Genomic DNA, 25261 nt, shown 5'->3' with positions numbered 1-25261 from the left:
CTTTTAAGATCCACATCCTCAAATATCTGTCCAACCTCCCATTTAAAATTATTTATAGAATCCTCCTCAGCCCCCTTCTAGATTTTTTTCCAATGATTTTAAATATATGACCTCTAATTATTCATCCATTCTCTTCTTCTAGCAAAGCCCCCCATTGCCTTGGAAACCTCTGTAGGTCACTTCCTAACTTTCTCTGTTCCTAGCAGAGCGGTCCTAATCTTTCCAATCTCTACTCATAACTATGGTTTGATTCAATTTATTCAGTAGGAATGACTAAATACTTTCATTAAAAAGAAATTGTTCACCTTCTGCTCCCTTCATGATGAATCATTTTTTGATTGTTTTAGTTTTCCTAGATTACGAACCTGATTAAACAAGATGTTGGAACTTCTTGGGAGCGTGCTGTTGGTATTCTTGCTGTTGGCAGTCTGGCCACTGATAACTGAAAGATGCTTGTGGTCCCAAGGTAGACGGACACTGATGTGGGTTAATGAAAGCAAAGTGGAATAGTGTTAAATAGTGTCGTTACTGAGGGAGGGAAAAATCAGCCAGTATTCCTCATCTTAATTGCCACTGGGAAATGCTTATTGTCAATGGGCGGGATTTTCTGGTCCCGCCACTGATGGGACCAGAAATCCCTGCCCAAAGTCAACAGACTTTTGGTTGCTCTTGTTCCTGCCAGTGGCTTGCATCATCACACGTGGGACAGGAAAATCCCAGCCAATGTCTAGTCCATTGCATTGTTAAGGTTTGTTAATGTCAATTACATTGTCACGTTTAAGAAAAACAGATGATGGATACTGTCTCTGAGCGCACATAGAGCCTCGGTAAGACCTCACCTGGAGTATTGGCCTCCTTATCCAAGGAACAATATATTTGCCAAAGAGGTTCATCAGACTAATCCCTGGGGTGGCGGGATTTTCTTATGAGGAGAGATTGAGGAAACTGGGCCTGTATTCTCTAGAGTTTTGAAAAATGGGTGGTGACTTCACTGAAACTTACTAAATTCTTACAAGGCATGACAGGGTGGATATAGATAGGATGTTTCCCCTGGCTGGTGAAACTAGAACCAGAGGACACAATCTCAGGATAAGGGGTAGGCTATTTAAGACAGAGATGAGGAGGAATTTCTTCACTCAGAGGATGGTGAATCCTTGGAATTGTCTACCCCAGAGGGCTGTGGAAGCTCAGCCATTGAGTATGTTCAAGATATTATTCAATAGATTTCTGGATACTAATGGCATTGAGGGAAATGGGGATAGTGGTAAAGATGGCATGGGGATAGATGATCAGCCATGATCTGTTTGACTAGCAGGGCAGGTTTGATGAGCTGAATAGCCTATGCCTGCTCCTATTTCCTGTGTTCCTATCTAAATAGGTGACAGCTGGGACACTGGGTTGAGTGGGAGGAGAGCTGTGAGACTGAATAAGCCAATAAACTCTCTCAATAAAGAAAAGCTCTGCATCTTGGAGTCAACTTCATCAAACAGCTTGGGTCCTGTTAACACTTGTGAATGACAATTGGGTATGGACAGGCTCAAGTGATGCCTCTGTTGTCACAAGGCTTCATGACATTGTTTCCACTGCCACTAATAAAATTATTTTTTGAGGGTGAGCCTATGGAGCCAGGTTTCTGCATGATTCAGCTCTGTTAGTTTGCTTCAGTGGATCATTGTTATGTACAGCCAGGAGGAAGGACCTGGTTTCTTTTGAAAATCAGCAGCCTATGACAGGGAAGCAGCAGCAGTCATATTACCTGTTTGCTGGTTTGAGGTTGATGAGGAAATCGCTCACGCGCCTTTAGTGCAATCACAAATGTGAAGCTGCATTCAGAATGAAAGCACAGGTTTGTTAGGTAAGGGTATTAAGGGTTATGGAACCAGGGTGTTAAGGATGGAGTTAAGATAAAAATCAGCCAGTTGAATAGCAGAACAAGCCCTAGAGGCTGAATGGGCCTCCCGCTGTTCCTAGGTAGCCAGTGATTTATAAAGGTTTGCAATAACTTCCCTGATTTTGTTCTCTGGTGGTGGCATAATGGCATTGCCAGAGACCCAGGGTAATGCTCTGGGTTTGAATCCCACCATGGCAGATGGTGAAATTTGAATTCAATAAAAATCTGGAATTAAAAGTCTAATGGTGATCAGGAAACTATTGCCAATTGTCATAAATGGCCATCTGGTTCACTAATGCCCTTTAGGGAAGGAAATCTGCTGTCTCTATCTGGCCTGGCCTACTTGTGACTCCAGACCCACAGCAATGTGGTTGACTCTTAAATGCCCTCTGAACAAGGGCAATTGAGGGTGGACAATAAATGCTGGCCTAGCCAGTGACACCCACATCCCATGAACAAATTTTAAAAAATTATAAAGTCAATGATCCCTCAGCAGATAAGTTTACATGCACAGCCAGATTTGTGGATCTCAAATGGAGTATATTTGTTGGTCAGCTCTGAGGTGAGGACTTGATGGTATATTTAAAGTAATACTGATGGTGAGACTATTTAAACCCTCACATTGAACCCCAGAAACAGCACAATCAGACATTTGACTCGTCACAGTGTACTAGTACATTTCATGAAGATAATCACATTAAGAGCTTTATAACATTGCTAATTTGCTGCTTGCCATGACCTACAAATCTTTTAGCAGTTGCTAAAACAGCAATACTGATAAAGCTGTGTGTTAACCTCCGACTATGGACGAGGGAATGGTGGAGATGACCAGGCTGCTGCTGAACACAAGTCAATCATTGCGACTTGACTCTTGTTTGAGAAAAATAGAGATGTGAAGAAAAAAAGGTTTTGAGTGCTGGGCTTATGATGTTAAATCTTGTTCACTGACAGTATGTTTGGGATGACAGCGAACAATTCTACTTTCAAGCAACAGTGGCTTACAGTATGAGAAAATCAATGAACAAGCCATTCAAGTAAGTGCTCCATGAAATGAATTGCAGGGGGAATTTGAAGCCCCTTAAAATGGGTGGATTTGATTGAGGTGGGAAATAAAAATGTAGAAAACTCTCAGATTCAAACCCAACCCTCCTCTGTGCCCACCTACGTCTGGTTTCCACAGAGGCTGAAAGGTGGTGGGGGGGGAAGGGAGGGGGTGGGGCAGGTGGCCAATCCACTCCCAGGAGTTGAGTCACTCATTTAAATATTTTAGTGAGGCTATATATCCCAGACGGCTGCTTGCATGGAGGAGGTAAGTGCTTTTCCAGCACTGCTTGTGGGCCTAGAGGAGTAGGGGTGCTTCCCCACTCCAGCACTATTCCCTCCCCTCCCTGAAAGCGAATCTGTTAACATCATCAGTGATTGGACTCCATCCCCACAATCCAACAGCCTCTCCCCATGATCTGACGCTCTCACAATATCCTCCACAGGCAACCCTCCATGATCTTTTCCCCATCTCCTCTATTCTCTCTTGCCCCACATCACTGTCAACCACAACTCTAATCACTCTGGCTCTCCTACTTCAATGTTCCATTGGCTCCCCCTGCATTAATGCCACCAAATGACAAATGGCAAGTAACATTTGCCCCATACAAGTACCAATGACCATCTGCAAGAGAGAATCCAACCATCTCCTCTTGACATTCAATGGCATTAACATCACTGAATCCCCCTCAATTGACATTCTGGGGGCTTCCATTGACCAGAAAATGAACTGGACTAGCCAACAAATACTGCATCTACAAGAGCAGGTCAGAGGCTAGGAATCCTGTGATGAGCAACTCACCTCCTGACCCCCAAAGCCTGTCCACCATCTACAAGGCACAAGTCAGGAGTGTGATGGAATACTTCCCATTTGTCTGGATGAGAGCAGCTCTAACAACACTCAAAAAGCTTGACACCATCCAGGACAAAGTAACCCTTTGATTGGCAGCCCATCTACAAACATTTACTCCCTCCTCACCAACGCACAGTAGCAGCAGTGTGTACCATCTACAAGATGCACTGCAGGAATTCACCAAGCCTTCTTCGACAGCACCTTCCAAACCCACAACCACTACCATCTAGAAGGACAAGGCAGCAGATGCATGGGAACACCACCACCTAGAAATTCCCCTCCAAGCCACACACCATCCTGACTTGGAAATATATCACCGTTCCTTCACTGTCACTGGGTCAAAATTCTGGAACTCTCTCCCTAACAGCACTGTGGGTGTACCTACACCACATGGACTGAAGCGGTTCAAGAAGGCATCTCACTACCACATTCTCAAGGGCAATTAGAGATGGGCAACAAATGCTGGCCCAGCCAGCGACACCCATATCCCATAAATGAATTTAAAAAAACATCCCCACCCAAACCCCCGATCTCTCTGACTTTGTCCCATTGATGTTCCCCTGACCCACCAATCTCTCTTCATCCCTCATTGTCCCTCATGAGTATCCCCCCTTGACCCCCATTTTCTCTGGTGGTCCATTGATATCCTCCCCAATCCATGACCCTTCCCTCCCCCCCCATCTCTACAACCCCGCCACTCAATCTGGCTATGGTCAGGAAACAGGTTTCAAAAATGATAGTCGGATCCTGACACTGAATTCACCAGATTGGATTTCCTGACTGTATAACCGCCCGGCAGCCTGCTTTCTCCCTGGCTCTCTACATATATCAGAGCCCTTGTGATGGTTCTTTGAGAATGTGACTATTCCTGAATTATTCCTCGTACCACTCAACGTCCCAACAAAGGACCACAGGCAATTGTTATCAAATATATTAGAGCATGATGCGCATTGAAGGAATGAAGTAAAAATTCAAGTTAGCCGCCAATTGGAAGTTAACCAATGTGTGATTTATTCAGTCCAGTTAAGGCAAAAAATAACATCAGATAACAATCCCTGGGGCAGTGGCTTTGTTGGAAATCAACCAGCACCCCTGTACACTCCCTACCCCAATATCTGATTCCTTTCCTGAGTTAAAGTGACACTTATGCTCAGAGAGAAAGTGAGTTGTGTGTTAATTATTTTCAGTTATTGTGGAGAGTGAAGAAATTTAAACATTAAATCGGCTGCATGAACATCTGTTCATTCACCTATGTTATGTGACTGACACCTCTCACTGGTTTAGAAACTACCACAGTCACTTGACACTTACAAATCCAACCGAGAATTCAGGAGAAATGTATTTTTTTAGCTGGAGGGCGGTGAAAATGTACCAATCACTATCACAGGGAGAGCTTGGGGCATTCCAGGCAAGTTAGATAAATACACGAGGGAGCAATGAAAAGAAGTATATGGAGATAGGGTTAGATAAAGTAGGGAAGGTGGGTAGGAGGAGGCTCGTGTGGAACATAAACACCAGCACGGACCTGTTATAGGCCGGAAAGCCTGTTTCTGCGCTGTTACTTCTCTGTAATTCTATGTGGTTTGCTAAGATTACACGATGGAAGAGGGCAAAGTCAGGTGGTGGTATATGACTATGGAGTACAATTCTCTGTTACAATCCATATGTGTCTGTTATTTTCCTAGATATTGGTCAGAAACGGATGCAGTCTGTATCACAGGTGGCATGGGAGTGAACAATAAGCTTGAATGAGCTCAAAAGTCTATCTAGCGTAAAAATCCAAAACTATGACAGGGTTAGACACTTTATTCCTGTTAAAATGTTAAACCATTTTTTATTTATGAAAATAAAACCAAGGAAAACCAAGGAAAAATATTGGAAAGGCTAGATTTTCTCTCCTTGGCTCTTTCAGAAATCTTGCCCTGTTTAAGATTTTGCTTTTTACAGTTTTCCAACCTATTCCCTTCAGATGGCTTCCCTCTTATAAATGGGCTGGAGCAAAGCTATCAATGTAAAAGATGCAGTGAAGCAAACAGCGTGCATGGTTATTGCCCAGTCTGCATTTCTATTGTTGGGGAATAAAGTCATTTGTTTTATGAGGAAGGTTTACCAGTCGTAATGCAATGCTAACTGCAAGTCAATCACAGGTTGTCCAAAGTTCTTCTATAATAAAATTTAAAAGGCACATTTTGTTTTCACTCATTATTTTGAGGTCAGACCAATGCATTTTATGTGTGTCCATGTATGCCTGGTAATGAGACTTCATAGCAAATGTTTGTTTCCTGCTCTTTCAGAAAGCCTGCACTTCATCCAAAATTGTGCAGCAGAGCATTCTGTATTGTTCTGATTCCCTTCCATAAGTAATTGCTTTTTCCAGGGGCATAGTGGATCATAATCCAGTGATAAAGTAAAGCACTAAAGTTATATCCTCATCTCTCTGTATATTGGGCATAATCGGCTCCCACAGCCTGTACTTTACCCTTCAAGGTGATTATAAATTGTATTGGTTAGACTCAATGGGGCAGGGCAGCAATTAGATTGAAAGGATTCAGGGTGGTAGGAGAGGTGGATTTAGTGATGAGTGTCAATAAAACCACTGAATGTTTAAAGAGCAAAGGGAGCTTGGAGAGGTAGCTGGTGACAGCGGCAGGATGGAGAATGACTTTTTAGGAAGGATAATGATACCAATCTTGAAGGGTGGTAGGGTTGAGTCTGAGGGAAGAGCTACTGGTGATATCAGCACCTATTGGCATGAGGAGCCCCATGACTGGTCACAAGGGTTGCGTTGACAGGGAGTGTGGCAGTTGATGTTGCCAAATGATATGAGTTCAGAATTAAAGTATGCTGGGAGAAGCTGGTTGATGTAGTTGAGCAGATGGTTCCCAATTGTTGAGATAGAAAAATCCATGAGGTCCTCATGATTGGTGCTGATGAAGATGGAATTGGAAGAGACAGGTTGTAATGAAGAAGATATTCGGATGTATCCTTACATTCTAGTAGAATCCTGAAAGTGGAATAGTGAAAGAATTTACATGTGGATGAGGGCATCAAAGGTAGAGCAATGGTACATCAGCTACGTGAAGTGAAGGATGTTGGGAGTGTGAGCGAATAGTGGAAAGGTAGTAGGGGGATTATTTTCCTCAGGCACTGAGGATGATTACTAAATATATCAGAGTATCATAGCATGACTACAGCAAAGAAGGGGGCCATTCAGCCCCTCAACTTTGTGCTAAATCTCTGTAAGAGCAAATTCAGATTGTGCCATTCCTCTGTTCTTTCCCTGCACATATTTTACCTTCAGGTGCATGTCCAATTCTCTCTTGAAAGCCATGATTGAATCTGCCTCCACCACTCTCAGGCAGTGCATCCCTGATCCTAACCACTCACTATGTAAAAGAAAAAATGCTTTCTCATGCCCACTGTGGTTTTTTTTTGGTTAATCAACTTAAATCTGTGCCCTCTGGCTCTCGATCCTCTGCCAATGGGAACAGTTTCTCTCTACCTACTCTGTCCAGACCCCTCATGATTATAAACGCCTCTATAAAATCTTCTGTTATAGCTCTCCTGCTTCTGTACCTCAACCATACCCAGATATCTCCTCTTTAAAGACAGCCCAATATTCAGTTACAGGTTTGCCTGCCAATCTTTCATTCTAATGTATCTGGGCCCGATCTGTTCTTATCCCACTGAATTTGGCCCTCTCCCAATTAAATAGTCTTACTCTGGATTGCTCCTTGTCCTTTTCCAGAGCCAACCTAAACCTTATGATACTATGATCAATCACTCTCCTGAATGTTTCCCTACTGACACTTGATCCAATTGGCTCTCCTCATTCCCCAGAACCAAATCCAGCAACGCCTCCTTGTCGGGCTTGAAACATACTGGTCTAGAAAATTCTTCTGAACACACTCGAGAAACTCTTGCCCCTCTTTGTCCTTTACACCATTACTATCCCAGTTTATATTAGGATAATTAAAGGCTTACATTACGTCAAAATTTGCATTGGAGGGAGTACAGAAGAGATACACAAGATGATCCACGGGATGAAGAACTGTAACTATGAGGATAGGCTGGAGAGGTTAGGACTGTTCTCCTTGGAGAATAGAAGGCTGAGAGGAGACTTGATGGAGGTATTCAAGATCCTGAGGGGTATGGACAGGGTAAATAGTGAGAAAATGTTCCCACTCGAGACCAAGAACTAGAGGGCACAGATTCAAAATAATTGGCAAAAGAAGTGAATGTGATGTGAGGAAAAATTTTTTCACCCAGAGGGTGTTGGAGTCTGGAACAAACTTCCTGAAAGGGTGCTGGAGGCAGGTTTGATTGAGGTATTCAAAAGGGAATTGGATTGCTACCTGAAAAGAGAGAATGTGCAAGGTTACAAGGATAAGGCAGGGAAGTGGGACTAGGTGGAATGCTCTTTCAGAGAGCCAGTGCAGATTCGATGGGCCAAATGGCCTCCTTCACTGTAAAGATACTGTGATTATAACTACTCTAGTTTTTGCATCTCTCTGTAATTTCCTTACAACTTTGCTGCTCTATATCTTTCGCGCTAGATTTTGGCTATTGAATAAACCCCGTAGTGTAATAATACCTTAATTGTTTCTTAGCTTTAACCAGATAGATTCTGCCCTTGACCCCTCTGGCACATTTTCTCTCTCCAACGCTGTAGTGTTCTCCTTAATCAATGCTGCCACCCTCCTCCTTCCTTTCCTTCTCCATATTTCCTGAAGACCTTGTATCCAGGGATATTTAGTATCGAGTCCCACCCTTCTTTATGCCCAGTCTCCATTATTGTCACAATATCATATTCATATTCGTATGTCATTATCTCTGCCTGCAGCTCACCAACTTTGGTTTACCACGCCCTGTGCATTTATATATGTGCACCTGAATTATATCTTACTGTATTTCCCCTTAGTCTAACCACACCTAATACCTTACTGTTTCTTACTCTAGAGCTATCTGTCTTTCCCAATTCTTTGTGCACCTGGTTTTTCCCCTCTGATGTTACATCCTGGTTCCCAGCCTACCACCTAGTTAGTTTAAACCCTTCCCAAGAGCGCTAGCAAATTGCTCCACAAGGTTACAGAATGGGTTTGACTAGGATTTGAAATTTGTCCACAAACTGGATTAATGAAGAGTAACACATTCGCCTAATGTATCTTCCATTTCTTCACCTCCTCAGATAGCTCTTCACAATGTTTATCACAAGGAAGCAATCTCAGGGCTGTCATCTAACTTCAGGAACAGATACAAGTTTTAAGCTATATGAACTTCACACTTACGGTCTGTGATACATATTGATCCTTTTTCATTCAATCGCTGTTTAATAATCATCGAAGCTGAATAAGCCTAGTGGAAATCCCCTGCTAATACAATACTGGTTATCAGGCTGAGTATCCCCCTGGTATGGCTTGGTTGCTCACTGGTTTTATTCCTGAAGATATGCTGAGGGAGGGTGAGCAACAGACACATTTTTCCTGGAAGTGGCTTGCACTTCCCACTGGGCGGGATCTTTACCTTGTCGGGCAGACGCGATGGGAGGAGGGTGAGCACGGAAGTTTGCGCGGGTGCGCACAATGAAAGCTCCTTGAGGAACAGAGCTGCCCCAGGGAGCTGAAGGTTTTTAAAATCAAAAATAAAAAAACTTAGAAATGTTAAAAACGTGTCCCCTCATGTGACTCTGTGACATGAGCAGGGACATGTTATAAACGACATTTCAACCTTTTTTTTCACTTTTAATTCCCGTTGGAAACCTCATCCGCCCATGGATGAGGTTTCATAAAAAATCCAAAGGCCGTCTGGCCGATTCGCCTGCCCGCCAACCGTAAGGTTGAACGGGAAGTGAAAAATTGAGTTCAATTAATATTTTAATAGGCCTGTTAATTGTCGGCAGGCATGCTGCTGACTCCCGCATGCACCTGCTGACCAAAGTATTGCCCAAGTGCGTGATGACTTCGGGACACTTGCGCGTCATCACGTGTCATTTTACGCTAGAAGGGGTCAAGCGCGCGCATGCCTGCTCAGCAAAAGATTCAGCCCACTATCTTAGATTGTTAAATAAACTGCTTTTATTCATCTTTTTTAAAATAGCATGCTTTTAAGTCAATAACCCGACTAAGTGGAGGTTTCTGAAACAAGCAGTGAGATCTCACTGTTAACATATGGTTCAGAAAAGTGATGGCCCTGTGCCCATTTCTCAGGCACTAAATGGAGGCCTAATGACAGCAGTAGCACGCTCTCATCACGAGCTGAAAGGGGGCCACTTGTTAGTTGGTACAGGTAAAATTACAGGGATTCAGGGCCCATGCCTGAAGCAGATGTTAGATCCCAATTTACATGCAAATAAGCGGCATAATACCTATTTGAGGCTCTCATTGCAGCGTTGATTTTCTCTAAGGAAGTTAATTGTGTTTAGGAAAACCAGATCTCCAATGGGCTGAGGAGGCAGCCCTTAAGGAACCACTGGAAGTGGTTTTATACACTAAGTGTATAAAATATACTTCACTGATGGTGGAATTGGAAGGATGGGATCAGGAGTGATCCTGCCAGTTCTACATTCAAACCACTCAGATCTCTGCTGGCCTCTGCCATCCATACTGCCACCCCATGATCTCAACCTCAGCTATCCACACGCTCCTCCATTGTACCAAACCTTAACCCTCCATCCTTCCCACCAATCTCGTCCTTGGCCCTACTCCTCCACTCAACACAACCTGGAACATCCCTCAACCTCTGAACATGACCACTAACTTTCTCCCCCCACCATTGCAATCTTGACTTCCCCTCTGCAATTGCTGCCTCTACCCTCCACAATCCAAGCCAATACTTCCGCCTTCATCTACATCTCCTCCATTTATCTCCCTTCCTCTTCCACCCTGATGGTGCTGACTCCTTGCTAGGGTGCAAGTTCAGAGTTACCCTACTGGACTGTAATTCAGATGTGAGACAGGGACTTAGTCTTGACAGAGTGGAAGAAAAATGGGCTTTGCAATTAATTTGGACAATTCCTGTTCCAACATGCTTCATAGTCAACAAAGTACTTTTGGATTATAGTCACAGTCAGTAGAATGTAGACAAATGCTGCGTCCAATTTATACATACCTAGATCCTAGAAAAATAAATACAAGGAGCAGTTAATCTATTCCTGATGTTCCTGGTTGTGGGAGAAGTGTTTGTTACTGCATAAGGAGTGCTATACATGTTTCAAATAGCATTGTGGGATCTTTTCCAGTCACAGACACAGCTTCGGTTTAATTTTATACAAAAGTTTGAGAGCCCTGACAGTCCGCTAACTGTGTGTCAGCCTAGTTTGTGTGCTCAAGTATTAAACTGGGAATTTAACCCAGAAGCTTCGAACTTAGGGGGTACAAAGTCCACCAGCTTTACTCAAATTGACACACTATTGGATCATCCCTGCCCTTATCTATCCAGTCCAAAGCCTATCCATGTGTAACTCTTTCGAATACAATCACAGTTCTTGGTTTCCGGGAGTGGGACATGAACCCACAACCCTCTGATTCAAAGGCGAGGGTGCTATGAACTGAGCCACAGCTGACACCTCCTATCCATGTGTATGTGGAGCCAGAACCACTGGATAACAATTAGGAACAGGGATTCTCTACAGTTTCCTCTCATCAGAGGAGTGAACTAGGGTCAGGTAGGTGGCAACCTAACTGTCTCAGCATAGGTGGATAGCCAAACTTCCTGCTGTAAGTGAGGTATTTACTGAAGAAACAGTCAGCAACTTTCCTGAAAGCATGCTGAAGGATTGGGGCAAGCAACACAGGATTAGAATACCAGTTTGATCTGGTTTAGGCCCCGTTTAAATGAACAACAATGAGGTGATCCGGTTCATGAACCTAAGAAAATCTTCCTTTTTTGCACAAAGGAGTTTTAAGAGGAAACCTGTACACTCCTGAATGGGAATTCAAATGTCAGCATATGCACAGCATCTGAACAGGCTAGTCTCCCTCCCGCAGTCCAGTGGACCAGTCATGCTGGCCCACTTGCACTTGTCATTCACGTTTGCTGGTGATAGCCTTAGATGAATGTTGCAAATTGTCTAGCACTGTTTAACTTTTTTATTGCACTGTAGGCAAATTGTGGGCAACACATTGGTGATTGGTATTTTGAAAAGACCACCACCGCTGCTGCATTTTGTTGAAGCACAGTCACTCAATCATTGTGAGATGCTTCTTTGCTTCTCTCTCTTGGAATAAGGAGAGAATCAAAGCTGATCACTTGCCTCACCACCATGCACCCCACTCCTAATCTGAATAGCAGCATTAGTTGGCTGGGTCTGACCAGAAGGATGGTGTATGAAAAAAGATTGAAATCAGTGCTGGCAGGTGATGTATGTCAAGTCAGGCTTATTGACATTTTGTGAAGACTGAAACCTGAATTAACCATCACTTGTTGATATAATTGATTACCAAAAGAAGCTTTTTACAGTATTTTTCAATGAATCGCACTACTTTAAACATCAGTTGAAGTGACTTTAAACTTGAGGTGCCTTAATGCCTTCAGCCAGCAGATTTAACTTCTACTGAGTTTCGTGATTCTTTGTCAGAACTTGCTGTTTAGCCTCTAGTGCTGTAGTTAACTGCCACTCTGGCTTAAAAGTGCCCAGCAGTTACAGAAACCCAGATAAGTGCCTCTTGGGTTAATAGTGCCTCACTTAAGCTTTGTATAAAAGTGTAATTGTCCAGGTTAGCATTGCAGCTAAGCCTGTTCAATTGTATTTTATTGTATGGAAGATTTAATAAAGATGAATGAGTCATGTTGCTAGGCTCCCAGTATCACCATCCATCTTCTCAATCTCCCAGTTGATGACTCAGGTAGTGTGATTGCTTTTAATCTCCTGAATGTACTCTCTCCATTCCTTCCCAATGTGACTTTAGGCTTTTCTGCCAGTGTGGCTACATTTACTCTCGTCAAGGCCCCAGGTTTTCCCCTATCTCCTGATTCACTCCATTGTCAATGTAAATGGTGTAGTGGCAATGTCATGGGGCTAGTAACCCAGAGGCCCAGGCAAATGCTCTGGGATATGGGTTCAAATCCCACCATGGCAACTGGTGGAATTTAAATTAAATTAATAAATCTGGAATTGAAAGTCAGTCTCAGTAATGGTGACCAAGATAATTACCTTCAATGGTCGTGAAAACCCATGTTGTTCACTGATAGTCTTTAGGGAAGAAAAATCTGCTGTCCTTAACTGGTCTGGCCTACATGACTCCAGACCCACAGCAATGTGCTTGACTCTTAACTGCCCCCTGACGTGGCCTAGGAAGCCAAGGGCAGTTAGCAATGGAGTGATGCTGAATTCCTATGAAAGAATTAAAAAAAAATCTGCGTTGACCATTCTCTAGTCAGTGCGGATGCCAGGATAGAGTATTGCAATTACTGACATCAGTACCTTTAAAAGGCTGTAACATATTGCTTCTGTGACGGAGGATGGCCCAATCTCTGTTCATTCACAGTGAATACTGCTCAACAGTTGGGAAGTTTCCTGAAGGAATTCCCCAGTATAGTGTCTGTAAAGATGGACTGGGCCAATAGACAGGGTGCAGCATTATGAGGATTTGAGTGCAGAGCCAAGCACAGCCCCTATACCACTGTGTAGTGTTCCTGAAAGAATATGAGCCTTTTTTATAAGTTTATTTGATTCTAAGAGTAATTGAAATGTTTGTGAGTTCTGTACATGATAGAAATAGTCTGCAGTCCACTCTCCTGTGGTTAAAGTTTCTAAATTATGTGACCATTCATTTTTTTAACTTTGAATACCTACTGTGAATGAAAATTAACTATCTTCCTGCCTCTCTAGCATAAATCGAGAGGCCCCATCATGTGGAATGAGTGTGATATCAATCAGCTACACTGCAGGCACTGCAATAACTTTATAGAAACATTGGGCCAAATCTCCCGGTCTCTGGATCATCGGATACCGGATGTACAGCTGAGGTGTGTGTCAGGACTCTGTGGAAGTCTCAATGTGTGGACCTCCTTGGGAATTGCCTGGGAAGTTTCAAATTCTGATGGGCAATTCCCCTGCTCCTGGGGCCCTCCGTGAATATTTCCAACTCTGAGTTAGAGTTGGAGACTTTGGAAAGTTCAGTGGTACTTACCCGGATAGTCACCCAGGAAATGTTAGACAGATGAAAGCCTAGTCTAATGCTTGGGTAACTAAACAACTAACCCTCCCAATCTCTCACACTGATCTCCATGACTACGGCCTCTGACCTCCTGACCACCCCTCCCACCACCCGAATACTGCCCGCAAAACCCCCAACTAACCCTCAACCACCAGACTACCCTCCCAACCAGCTGGATGTCCTCCTGACCTGACCCAACTACCCTCTCAACCTGACCACCTACTCAACCACCTGCCCTCCCTACCCACATATCCACTTATCCACCTCACTCACACCTCACCCATCCTACCCACCTAACCCCACCCATCTATCCCCTACCCACCTCACCCACCACCCACTTACCCACCTCATTCACCTACCCACTAACACCCACTGACTCATCCACTCACTAACATTGATGGGACATTTAAACTTACCGTACAGCAGCTAGTGCCGCAAAAAGGAGGCATGCCTTGTTTCCCCTGACTCTACTTTGGTCTGATGGAGTTCTCTGAGGGACACTGTGTTCTCTATTTCCAGGACAGCCAGGTTTGGAAGACCCCGGTAAAAGCAAAAAACTGCGGATGCCGGAAATCCAAAACAAAAACAAAAATACCTGGAAAAACTCAGCAGGTCTGACAGCATCTGTCCGGACTGAATATTGAGTTCAACAATTTTAGATCGTGAACTCTCTCCTCCATCCCCACTCCCTTTCCGATCCCCCTTTTTTCCAATAATTTATATAGATTTTTCTTTTCTCACCTATTTCCATTATTTTTAAATGTATTTCCATTCATTGTTTTATCTCTACCTTTTAGCCTATTTTGATCCCTTCCCCCCACCCCACCCCCACTAGGGCTATCTGTACCTTGCTTGTCCTGCTTTCTACCCTTAATTAGAACATTCCTTAGATAATATCACCACCTTCAACACCTCTTTGTCCTTTTGTCTGTGACATCTTTTGGTTATCTCCACCTATCACTGGCCCTCTATCCAGCTCTACCTGTCCCACCCCCCCTTAAACCAGCTTATATTTCACCTCTTTTCTATTTTTCCTTAGTTCTGTTGAAGAGTCATTCAGACTCGAAACATTAACTGTGTTCCTCTCCGCAGATGTTGGAAGACCCCGGTATAGGTGTCAGGTTGGGGAAAGGGGTAAATTCGGCGATGATTGCCACTCCTCAAAAGACCCGCAGTTTTCCCTCTGCTTTCTCTTGCTACCAGAGTGGGAGTAACATTGAGCAATGGTATACCCCAGCTCAAATAATAATCTACTGAAAGGGGCAGGCAAAGGAGATACACAGGAGAATGGAGTGGCCAGGGCCAGGCAGCACTAAAAGACGCTTTCTGTTGGGTAAGTGCTCCATGTGAGCAGCATCCAAATTCCAGAAGCTAGTCGACTCTTTTGATTATTGAGTCTTGAGACAATCAGACATTGGCTTTCTATGACTTTTTGTCATTGTGCCACACCAGCCCTCCGAGGGTTAAAAGACTGCCAGTGGCATTCAGTACACCAACGATTACAGAAAAAGGGTGGCAATGGCACTCCCGTCAGCAGAGGGAGGTTTAGCAAGGCCAGACTCCAATCTTTCACAATTAATCCCTCTGCTGTTATCAACACCAAAACCTAATAGTTCAATTAATGTGGGATTATTAACAGAAGCATTAACACCTCATGAAATTAAAGTACGTATTTGCTGAAGCATTAACTGACATCGAAATTCCTTAATGTTAATACCTTCACTAAACAATTCATCTGAGGTAGAGTTTCCCAGTTCTTCACTGCAGTCTGCTTGTCGTGTCTTACCTTTCACTCTTTTGATTGCTAATTACAAATAAATTTATATCACACTGAACTCCTACTTTATATCACCTTTTATTTTCCTCTGTTTAGCTTTCTGTAAACCACATGTGCCACACAAGACAGTTCCCAGGCCAAGGAGTCTCTTTGCTCACTCTTGGGTTCTTGAGCTGAGTGTAACCCTGTTTGATTTTCACTCTCTCCCTGTGGGAAGTGTTTGATTAATGGCCGCTCCTCCCCTGTAAGAAGCACCAAGAATTTGGTTAGCATTGTACTAAAGTTTCTTCAAATTGAACGTAGGAGCTGTTAGCTGATTTCCCCATTGTTACTGTCCCAACAAAGGATGGTAACCTTTGTTAGTCCAACCACGGTAACTATGCTTATGATTCCTGCATTAGTGATTTTTATAATAATAAGCATTATTACACAAACTGATTTTGGTCTTCCATTCACATTAAATGACATACAAATACTCTTTGATGCCAGAAAACAACACAGGTCCTGCAGTGATCAGCTCCCACACTCCAGGCCCTCTGCACAGCTGCATTGCTCCTGATCATTGAGAGCACTCCACCTCCTCTTATTCTAAATTACAAGCTTGATCCTTTTTTCACTTCTTTCATGGGATGTGGGTGTTACTGAACAAGGCCAGCATTTGTCCACCATCCCTAATTACCCTTGAACTGAGTGGCTTACTGGGCCATTTCAGAGTCAAAAGCTGTGGCCAGACCAGGATGACAGATTTCCTTCCCCATTAGTGATGGGCTTTTAATGACAATTATCATGAGCACCATTACTAAGACTAGCTTTCATATTCCAGATTTATTAATTGAATTCAAATTCTATCAGCTGCTGTGGTGGGATTTGAACCCAGGTCATTAGCCTGGGCCTCGGGATTACTAGTACAGTGATAATACCACTACACCACCAGATCTGTACTTACATAATATGTAGGTACGAATATGGAGGTTGTATGTTAAGCTGTGGCTGCATGTTGACCCAAACCTTAATCTTTTCAGCTTTTGCCTTTTTACAATAAAGCTTTGTTTATAGTGCAATAAATATTGAAGACAAATGTTTATCCCATTCCTAGACCTGGTGTTTCCATTTTATGTTCTTTGCATCTTGTTATCGTTTATTGTAAGGAGAATTGAATATAAAAGTAGGGAGGTTATGCTTCAGTTATACAGGGCATTGATGAGACCACGTCTGGAATACGGTGTACAGTATTGGTCGTCTTATTTAAGGAAGGATGTAAATGTATTGGAAGCCATTCAGAGAAGGTTTACTAGACTAATACCTAGAATGGGTCTTATGAGGAAAGGTTGGACAGACTAGGCTTGTATCCACAAGAGTTTCGAAGCGTAAAAGGCGACTTGATTGAAACATATAAGATTCTCAGGGGTCATGACAGGGTGGATATGGAGAGGATGTTTCCTCTTATGGGAGAATCTAGAACTAGGGGCCACTGTTTAAAAATAAGGGGTCGCCCATTTAAAATGGAGATGAGGCAAAAATTTTTCACTCAGAGGATCGTGAGTCTTTGGAATTCTCTTCCTCAAAAGGCAGTGGAAGCAGAGTCTTTGAATATGTTTAAGACAGAACTAGGTAGATTCTTGATAAGCAAGGGGGTGAAAGGCTATCAGGGATAGGCGGGAATATGGAGTTGAAGTTACAATCAGGTCAGTCATGATCTTATTAAACGGTGGAGCAGGCTCAAGGGGCGGAGTGGCCTACTCCTCCTAATTTGTACCCTTTCTCCTTTGCTGGACCACCAACAATAGAATCCATGGACAACTTGACCAATTAAACCATCTTAAATCTTCCAATCTTAAATTCCCTCAGCTTTTGACCCAGAGTGAAAAGCTTAATCATTCACCTGCTCAGAGCGCAGCAACGTTTGAGGTAATGCAACCACAAGGATTTGTGTACCATGGCACCATGGTGATTCACTAGGCATTGTGGAATGTTGCTTGCAATAAGTGAAGAAAAAGCAGAAGATAAATTAGCATAAAGAGAGGGTTGCCGACTGTGATTAAATATATTCCTGGACTCACCCCCCATGCTCCAGCCATTCATCGGCCAACACATTCATCATTGTGACATACTACCTGCCTATGCCAATTTGAAAGCATAAAGACTCATTACCCAGTTGGATGATGATTGACTGTCAGACAAACAGTATTATTTTTTCCCATTTTCAATATTTTTACATCTGGTAAAGAGGAATGTTGAAAGAAAATAACAAAAATTACAATCCTTTTTGATGTCCCTTTGATATATCTCCAGAGTTGCACACAGCAGTGTCCTTAAGATTGGTCTTCAATTCCTGGAGACTTCAGGCCAATCCTGGAGGGGTTGGCAATAGAGGCCTTTAAGGGCAGGCTAGATAAACATATGAGGGGGAAAGGAATGGTAGGTTATGCTGACAAGGGTAAGATGAGGTAGGGAGGGAGGAGGCTCAAGTGGACACCAGCATGGATCAGCTAGGCCAAATGGCCTGTTTGTGCTGTACATTATTTGTAACTCTATGTACTCTCAGGAGATTTTTATGTCATATTTTGAACTTGATCAACATTTTGTGTATTGTATATTCTACACCCCTTGTTTACCCATTTACCAGGGAAATCCTGGGGTCAGCTTCATGCTGACTGCAATGTCAATTGACCATCACTGTGTATTTTGATTCAGCAGCCCCTATGGGGGAATCAATATGTTTAACTTTGGTTACTGCCAGGGTTACTGCTTGATTAAACAAAGGGAGTGAATATGGCTTCTACCCAGGCTATTGTCTGATTAAATAAGAGGAGATAAGCAGAGTTTGAATGTGCCAGATTTCTCTCAATATCAAGTGTGCCACTGAAGTCGTGATAGAGCCAGTTTCTAACAGTGACAGATAAGCTTACAATCATAGAACCCAATAGCTGAGAAAGAGGCCTTTCAGCCCATCGCGCCTGTGCCAACTCTTGGAAAGTTATCCAATTAGCCCAATTCCCTGCTCTTTCACCTTAAAAGAGACCCATCTAAAATTCAACCCAGTAGCAAAAACTTACAATACTTATATTTTCTAGTTTCTGTTTTTGCTCAAGCTTTACTTTAACACTGTGTGAGAATAAAGTAATAAATGGAATTGTGTAGTTAGTTGAGACCATGGTGCAAGGGGGCATAGAAACAGGATTAGGCCATTTGACCCCTTGAGTCTGTTCTACAATTCAATGATTTTGAGATCATGGTTACCCTGTATTTTAACACCATTTATTCACCTTGATTCCATGTCCCTTGATACCAGAGTCCAAGTTTTTGATTGACCCCCAGCCTTAACAGATTTTTGGAACCAGGGAGTTCAGATTTGAAGAGGTGCTTTCCGACACCCCTGAACGGTCCAGCTCTTTTTTTTTAGGTTATGCCCACTTGTTCAGAACTCCCTCTCCAGGGGAAATATTTTTTTCTCTATTTACCCTAAAAACTCCTTTCCTTATCTCAAACATCTCAGTTAGATTACCCCTTGATCTGCGATACTCAAGCGAATACAAGCCTAGTTTACGCAACCTGTTCTCGTGATTTAACCCTTTTAGTTCCAATGTCATTCTGGTAAATCTCCACTGCATTCCCACCAAGGTCAATAACAATGAAAGAAAAACCAGTAAAACTTGGAAATGACTGGTACTGGGCTGAACTGGAGTTCCACTTTTAGATAAACAAGACCAATTTAGACCAGGACCAATTATTTCCAAGTTGTACTGGTTTTTCCTTCCTTCCTGAGGTGTTGTACTGCAACTGAGCAAAGTATTTTGGGTAATAAAAGCAAAATACTGTGGATGCTGGAAATCTAAAATGAAAAACAGGAAATGCTGGAAAATCTCAGCAGCTCTGGCAGCATTTGTGGAGAGAGAAACAGAGTTAACATTCCGGGTCTGTACAACTCTTCTTCAGAGCTGAAGAGAGGTAGAAACATGACGGGTTTTATACTGTTTAAGAGGGGGTGGAGCAAAACAGAAGGTCAGGGATAGGTGGGAGCTCAGGAGAGATTTGACAAAGATGTCATGGACACACAAGACAAAGGTAGTATTAATGGTAGTGTTAAAGACTTAAGTAAAGGCTAATAGTAGTATAAAGGAGAGATAGTAGAATGTGTCAATAACAGAACAAGGGTCAGCGCACTCTGAAAGCTGAACATAAGAACTAGTTACAAGAGGCCCTGTGCGGGAAGGGGATTGTGTAAAAAATGGAATAAAATGATCGAAATGAAGGACAGAGTTCATGGTCTGAAGTTGTTGAACTCAGTGTTGAGTCTGGAATGCTGTAAAGTGTCTGATCGGAAATAAGATGCTGTTCCTCCAATTTGCATTTGGCTTCACTGGAACATTGCAGCAGGCCAAGGACGGACATGTGGGCATGAGAGCAGGATGGTGTGTTGAAATGGCAAGCGACAGGAAGGTCAGAGTCATGCTTGTGGACTGAGCGAAGGTATTCCACAAAGCAGTCATCCAGTCTGGCCCACAAGGAAAAGTGAGCAATATACTGAAATTGGTGTTTCTGTTAGATTCATATTCACTGGTGTCCATCTAGAAACAACTGTAACATAACTTCCAACCCTTTTATTTCAGCCTTTTGTGATAAAGGTCAATATTCCATTCGCTTATTGAATTAGTGTTTGTACCTGAATTAACATTGTTAATCAGGCATATGTATTGGCTTCCTCTTTGGCAATGTCTTCAATTTAAAATTCTCATCCTTGTTTTTAAATCCCCTTCATGCCCTCGCCCCTTCCTAACCATATGTGACTTCCTTCAGCCCTACAAACTTTTGAGATCTCAGCACTCCGCCAAATCTGGCTCCAATTTTAATCGCTCCAACATTCGTCACCAAGCCTGCAGCTGGCCCCGGCCCTGAACTCTGGGATTCCCTCCCTAAACCATCACGAATGTCCTTATGCAGATGCTCTCTGTTGTCTCCATTCGGATCATTTATATCTCCCTTCAGCATGTATTTGTGGATTCATTATGGTCACCAGGCGTCCGTGTGACCCGAGCAACCCTCCCATCTCCATTTCTTGCAGATTGCTTCTTCCATCCATTTTTTCCCCAACATTTTCATTCCATATATGCCCCTGTACAAATGAATATGAACCTAACCGAAACACCAATTTCAGTACACTGCTCACTTTTTCTTGTGGGCTTATTGTGCTTGCAAGATTTTTCTCTTTCCAACTGTACTACCCACCTGTGTGCTATCCCCTGCTTAAATAGAAGCACACAAGCTAGTGATATTAGTGACAGACATTGAAAATATCCTGCAATTATAGTCATTCTTTTTACAGTGTATCCGATGTGCACATATGTGAGGAAACAAAGAGAATCTCATTTTACTTTGTGGTGACAGAACCCTATAACACGTTACGGCCTCTTCCCAAGACTGATGTAGGAGAAGCGATCAGGTACAAATTAAATTATTTGTGTAAAAATTGCTGTAACAACATCTGCAATAAGTCATCTCATGGATTAAGCCATGATTCCAGCTCATGTTGCGTTTTTAAACATTTCAGAATGGTCAGAGCTCGATTCAATAGTGCCTTTTCCCTGGATGATCACACATTGGAGTTTCTGGGGATTGAACCCACCTTGGCTCCAGCCAGTGAGCCATCCGTTCTGGTCTGGCTGATTGTATTTGGTGTCGTCATGGGCTTGATTGTGGCTGGTTTAATTACGATAATCGTCATTGGTCACTGTGATAAAGTGAAGTGAGTATTTCGAGGTATTTTTCTATCCCTTTGAAGGGTCAAATATCTGAGTTGCAAGAAAGGATGGATATTGTTGAGATAACGCTGGGAGAGTAGGGGGTATTTATAAAGGGCTTTCCCTCAAGAGATTAAATGGGTGGGAGTTGAGTCCATGGGAGCTCTTGTTAGATACAGTAGTGTGTTGAAGGAGTTTGCCCCATGGGCATTCCCTTATTCTTGTTCCTTGGGACCTTATAGTTAGAGGCATATAATCATAGAATCCTAGACCATGTAAGGAGGCCATTCAGTCCTTCATGTCTGTCCTGAAGATCTTTAAAAGAGATATCCAATCTTGATTGATCATCAAGAATCTACTTTGCCTCACGGCATCAGTTCTGTAGTCCTACATGTTCCAGAGCACTGCGCCCACTCTCTGGCTGTTCGGACCAGACTTCAGCTGGGCAGGAAGCACATGGGTATCTCGAGCCAGAAATGTATCACCTGCTATATTCGATTGGACTTCTCCATCGGTACTTATTTATTTATTCGTTCATGGGGTGTGGGCTTCGCTGACTAGGCCAGCATTTATTGCCCATCCCTAATTGCCCTTGAGAAGGTGGTGATGAGCTGCCTTCTTGAACCGCTGCAGTCCATGTGTGCAGGTATACCCACAGTGTTGTTAGGGAAGCGAGTTCCAGGATTTTGACCTATTGACAGTGAAGGAACGATGATATATTTCCAAATCAGGATGGTGTGTGGTTTGGAGGGGAACTTCCAGGAGGTGGTGTACCCATCTATCTGCTGCCCTTATCCTTCTAGATGGTAGAGGTCATGGGTTTGGAAGGTGCTGCCTAAGGAGCCTTGATGCAGTGCATCTTGTACATGGTACGCACTGCTGCTACTGTGCGTCGGTGGTGGAGTGAATGTTTGTGGATGGGGTGCCAATCAAGTAGGCTGCTTTGTTCTGGATGGTGTCAAGCTGCTTGAGTGTTGTGGGAGCTGCACTCATCCAGGCAAGTGGAGAGTATTCCATCACACTCCTGTCTTGTGCCTTGTAGATGGTTGATGGGCTTTGGGGAGTCAGATGGTGAGTTACTCGCTGCAGGATTCCCAGCCTCTGACTTGCTCTTGTAGCCACAGTATTTATATGGCTAGTCCAGTTCAGTTTCTGGTCAATGGTAACCCATCTGGGTTATCTGAGGTGCTTCAAAACACTGGATATCTTATTTAAATTGGGTCCTGGGCTTCTTACAGGAGCTGTATGTGATTTTGGTCAGCCCCAGAATTTCTCACCATGTGCTGAACTCACCCATATGTGGCACGGCTGCATTAAGGAGGAACTTCAACACTTGTTAAAGGGGTCTCGCAGAACTTAGAGTTAGCTGCTGGTTTGCTGGCTGACTTCCGGGTCATTTCTGGGTCACTCTGGGAAGTTAGGTTTGTCTGTAGAGTGCAAGGTTTTGCTGGCATTGCGCTATTGTTGGCAGCCTCAGGGATGGTTTCACTGCAGATGGCAGGTGGAGCTGACTTCAGGCTGGAGGACTAGGGAAAGCAACCAAGGAGGCAGGAGCAGCTGGGAGAAGAGGGAGGAGGAGGGCACAGCGCAGGGGGCCAGAAACACAGGAGGTTTTTAGGGAACGCTTTCCTTTCAGCTTCAATGAAGAGCAATGCATGAGACAACTTTACTTCACCGAGGAGTGTGTCACTGAGCTATGTCAGCTGCTGCTACAGATCCAGCCCTGAACCAGGGCATGGAGAGCAACAATAATGTGCATTTATATAGCAACTTTAACACAGGAAATCACCCCAAGCATTTCCCAAGAGTGTCATCAGACAATATTTGACACAGGTCACATAAGGAGATCTTAGGATGGGTGAGAAAAAAGCGGGGGGAGGGAGGGGGGTGCAGATGGGGGGGCGAGAGGGGGGGTGGGAGGGGGATGTGGGTGGGGGAGGGGATGCGGGGGTGCGGGGGTGCAGGGGTGGGGAGGGGGTTCAATTTTAGCCAGGGTTTTCATTTGAGCATTCTTTCATGATCCTTAAATGTTGGTAGTAAAGTCAACTGCCCCTTCGGAGAATCTTCAAAAGATTAAAAATGAAACTGAAAAGGTTGAGCCAGTGGAGTGATGGAGACTTTGGGATCATTTGTCCAGGCATAGAGGCACACTCGTATTGAACTGCAGCTTGGACACTGTCTGAAGGTCTCTATGGCCTAGTGTCAGCTATCATCATTTTCACATGCATTGCGTGGGAAAAGTTCAAATCACAAACTAAAAAGATATGTACACAAGGGGGAAAGGGGTAAGCAGATATCTTGATAGGGTTAGATGAAATAAGATCTGAACACTGGCATTGACCACTCGGGCTGAGTGGCATGCTTCTATGCTGTATATTCTATGTAGAGGTAGGGAGATAAACCATAAAAATAAATATCGAAATGAGAAGGGACTTCACTTCACTTGAGCCAGCCAGTCTGTCTGCCGATGGGCCAGCATGATATGAGCAGCCCTGAAGTAGGTTCAACAAATTTCTGTCAGAAATGTTATTCAAGATTAACAATTCAGCCTTTGAGCAGGGCAACAGGAGATCTGCCTGCTCCTCATTAAACAGCAACCCAGAATCTTTAACACAGCACAGCAGTTTAACATTCCGAGTTGATCTGCTCCGACCATCCGTCATTCTCTCAGTTCTGAGTGTAAACCCAAATGATATGCTCAGAGTGGATTTGAACCCACAGAGGTGAGAATGTGACTAACTGAGCCACACCTACAAGTTAACAAGGAAAGTCTGATTGTAGCTGTTGTTTCAACCAGTGCATGTTATAATCATGTTAGGGTTAGGGTTAGGGTTAGGGTTAGGGTCCCATCCTGGGAACAGAGCATAGTGGACCTAGGAGTAGCTTTAATGTTTCTCTTTAGATTCTCTGTCAAACATTTCTGCACAGTTGAAGACATTGAGGTTCAGTCTGTGGTTACCTAGTACCTCTCCATCATCTTCCAAATGGCCATTATTGAAGTGTGAGACATGATGAAAGTATTGGTAACCTATTTAACCACAGCCTGACTGGATCCTGCCCTTATTTTACAGCAATGATTGATGAATAGTAAATCAGGAACATTGATCCACACCACCTTTCACCTCCCTAATCGAGGGATGCTGGTGTTAATTTCTGTAATGTCTCTCTCGACTGTTCACCATAACAATAATAGAATAACAATCCTTAGAAACCACAGAGAAATGGTGTTTATTCTAGAGTTTCTGAATGTCCTCCATGGCAGGTTATCTGAAGAATCACATTGGAAATTTAATTCTATTGTGGCCAGCACAGTCATGTTGAGCTCAGCTTGCAAAGACTATGGAGCAAGCATTCGATCGCCTCGCTCTATATGTCTCAATAACTCACTGAACCATTGGGAGAATGTTGCTATTGGATTACAAACCCAAGAATTGGGTAAGCTGTCCTCTGTCTGATGCTGTATACTAGCCATGCCAAGAGAGGACCTATGGCCAAACTGCCCTCTGCCCTTTGCCCTCTGCAAGGATTGGAGCTTGGCACAGTTTATCCTCTAGTGCTTAGTTTAAAACATTGAACATCACCGGCACAAATCATCCAAAACAGATTCAACTGCTCTGCATCTATTGAGTGTTTTCTCTAGTTACTCTTCGCTGCCATGTGCACAATGGGAACTGCAATGCTTTGCTCAGAAAGCTTACCATTCCGAATGAAACTCCCAGACTGTGGTGTTACAATGTGTTGGCTTTCCTATCGGCGTTAATACTAAATGTCGACTAAAATAAAAGAATAAATTAATCATGGCAA

General features: G+C 43.4%; 1 protein-coding gene across 1 annotated transcript in view; it reads left to right on the top strand.

The window, feature by feature from the left end:
- Positions 1 to 25261, top strand: part of cltrn (collectrin, amino acid transport regulator) — a 38253-nt gene that overhangs the window by 1682 nt on the left and 11310 nt on the right. Inside the window, exons 3-5 of the mRNA XM_078559529.1 lie at positions 2843 to 2925; positions 21043 to 21159; positions 21268 to 21462. Of these exons, the coding sequence (XP_078415655.1) occupies positions 2843 to 2925; positions 21043 to 21159; positions 21268 to 21462 (395 nt within the window). The remainder of the gene's footprint in view (positions 1 to 2842; positions 2926 to 21042; positions 21160 to 21267; positions 21463 to 25261) is intronic.

Source organism: Cetorhinus maximus, chromosome 16, assembly GCF_964194155.1.
Source record: "Cetorhinus maximus chromosome 16, sCetMax3.hap1.1, whole genome shotgun sequence".
NCBI classification, from domain to species: Eukaryota; Metazoa; Chordata; class Chondrichthyes; order Lamniformes; family Cetorhinidae; genus Cetorhinus; species Cetorhinus maximus.
The sequence above is the reverse complement of the archived record's forward strand: the minus strand, read 5'-3'. Positions and strand labels throughout refer to the sequence as shown.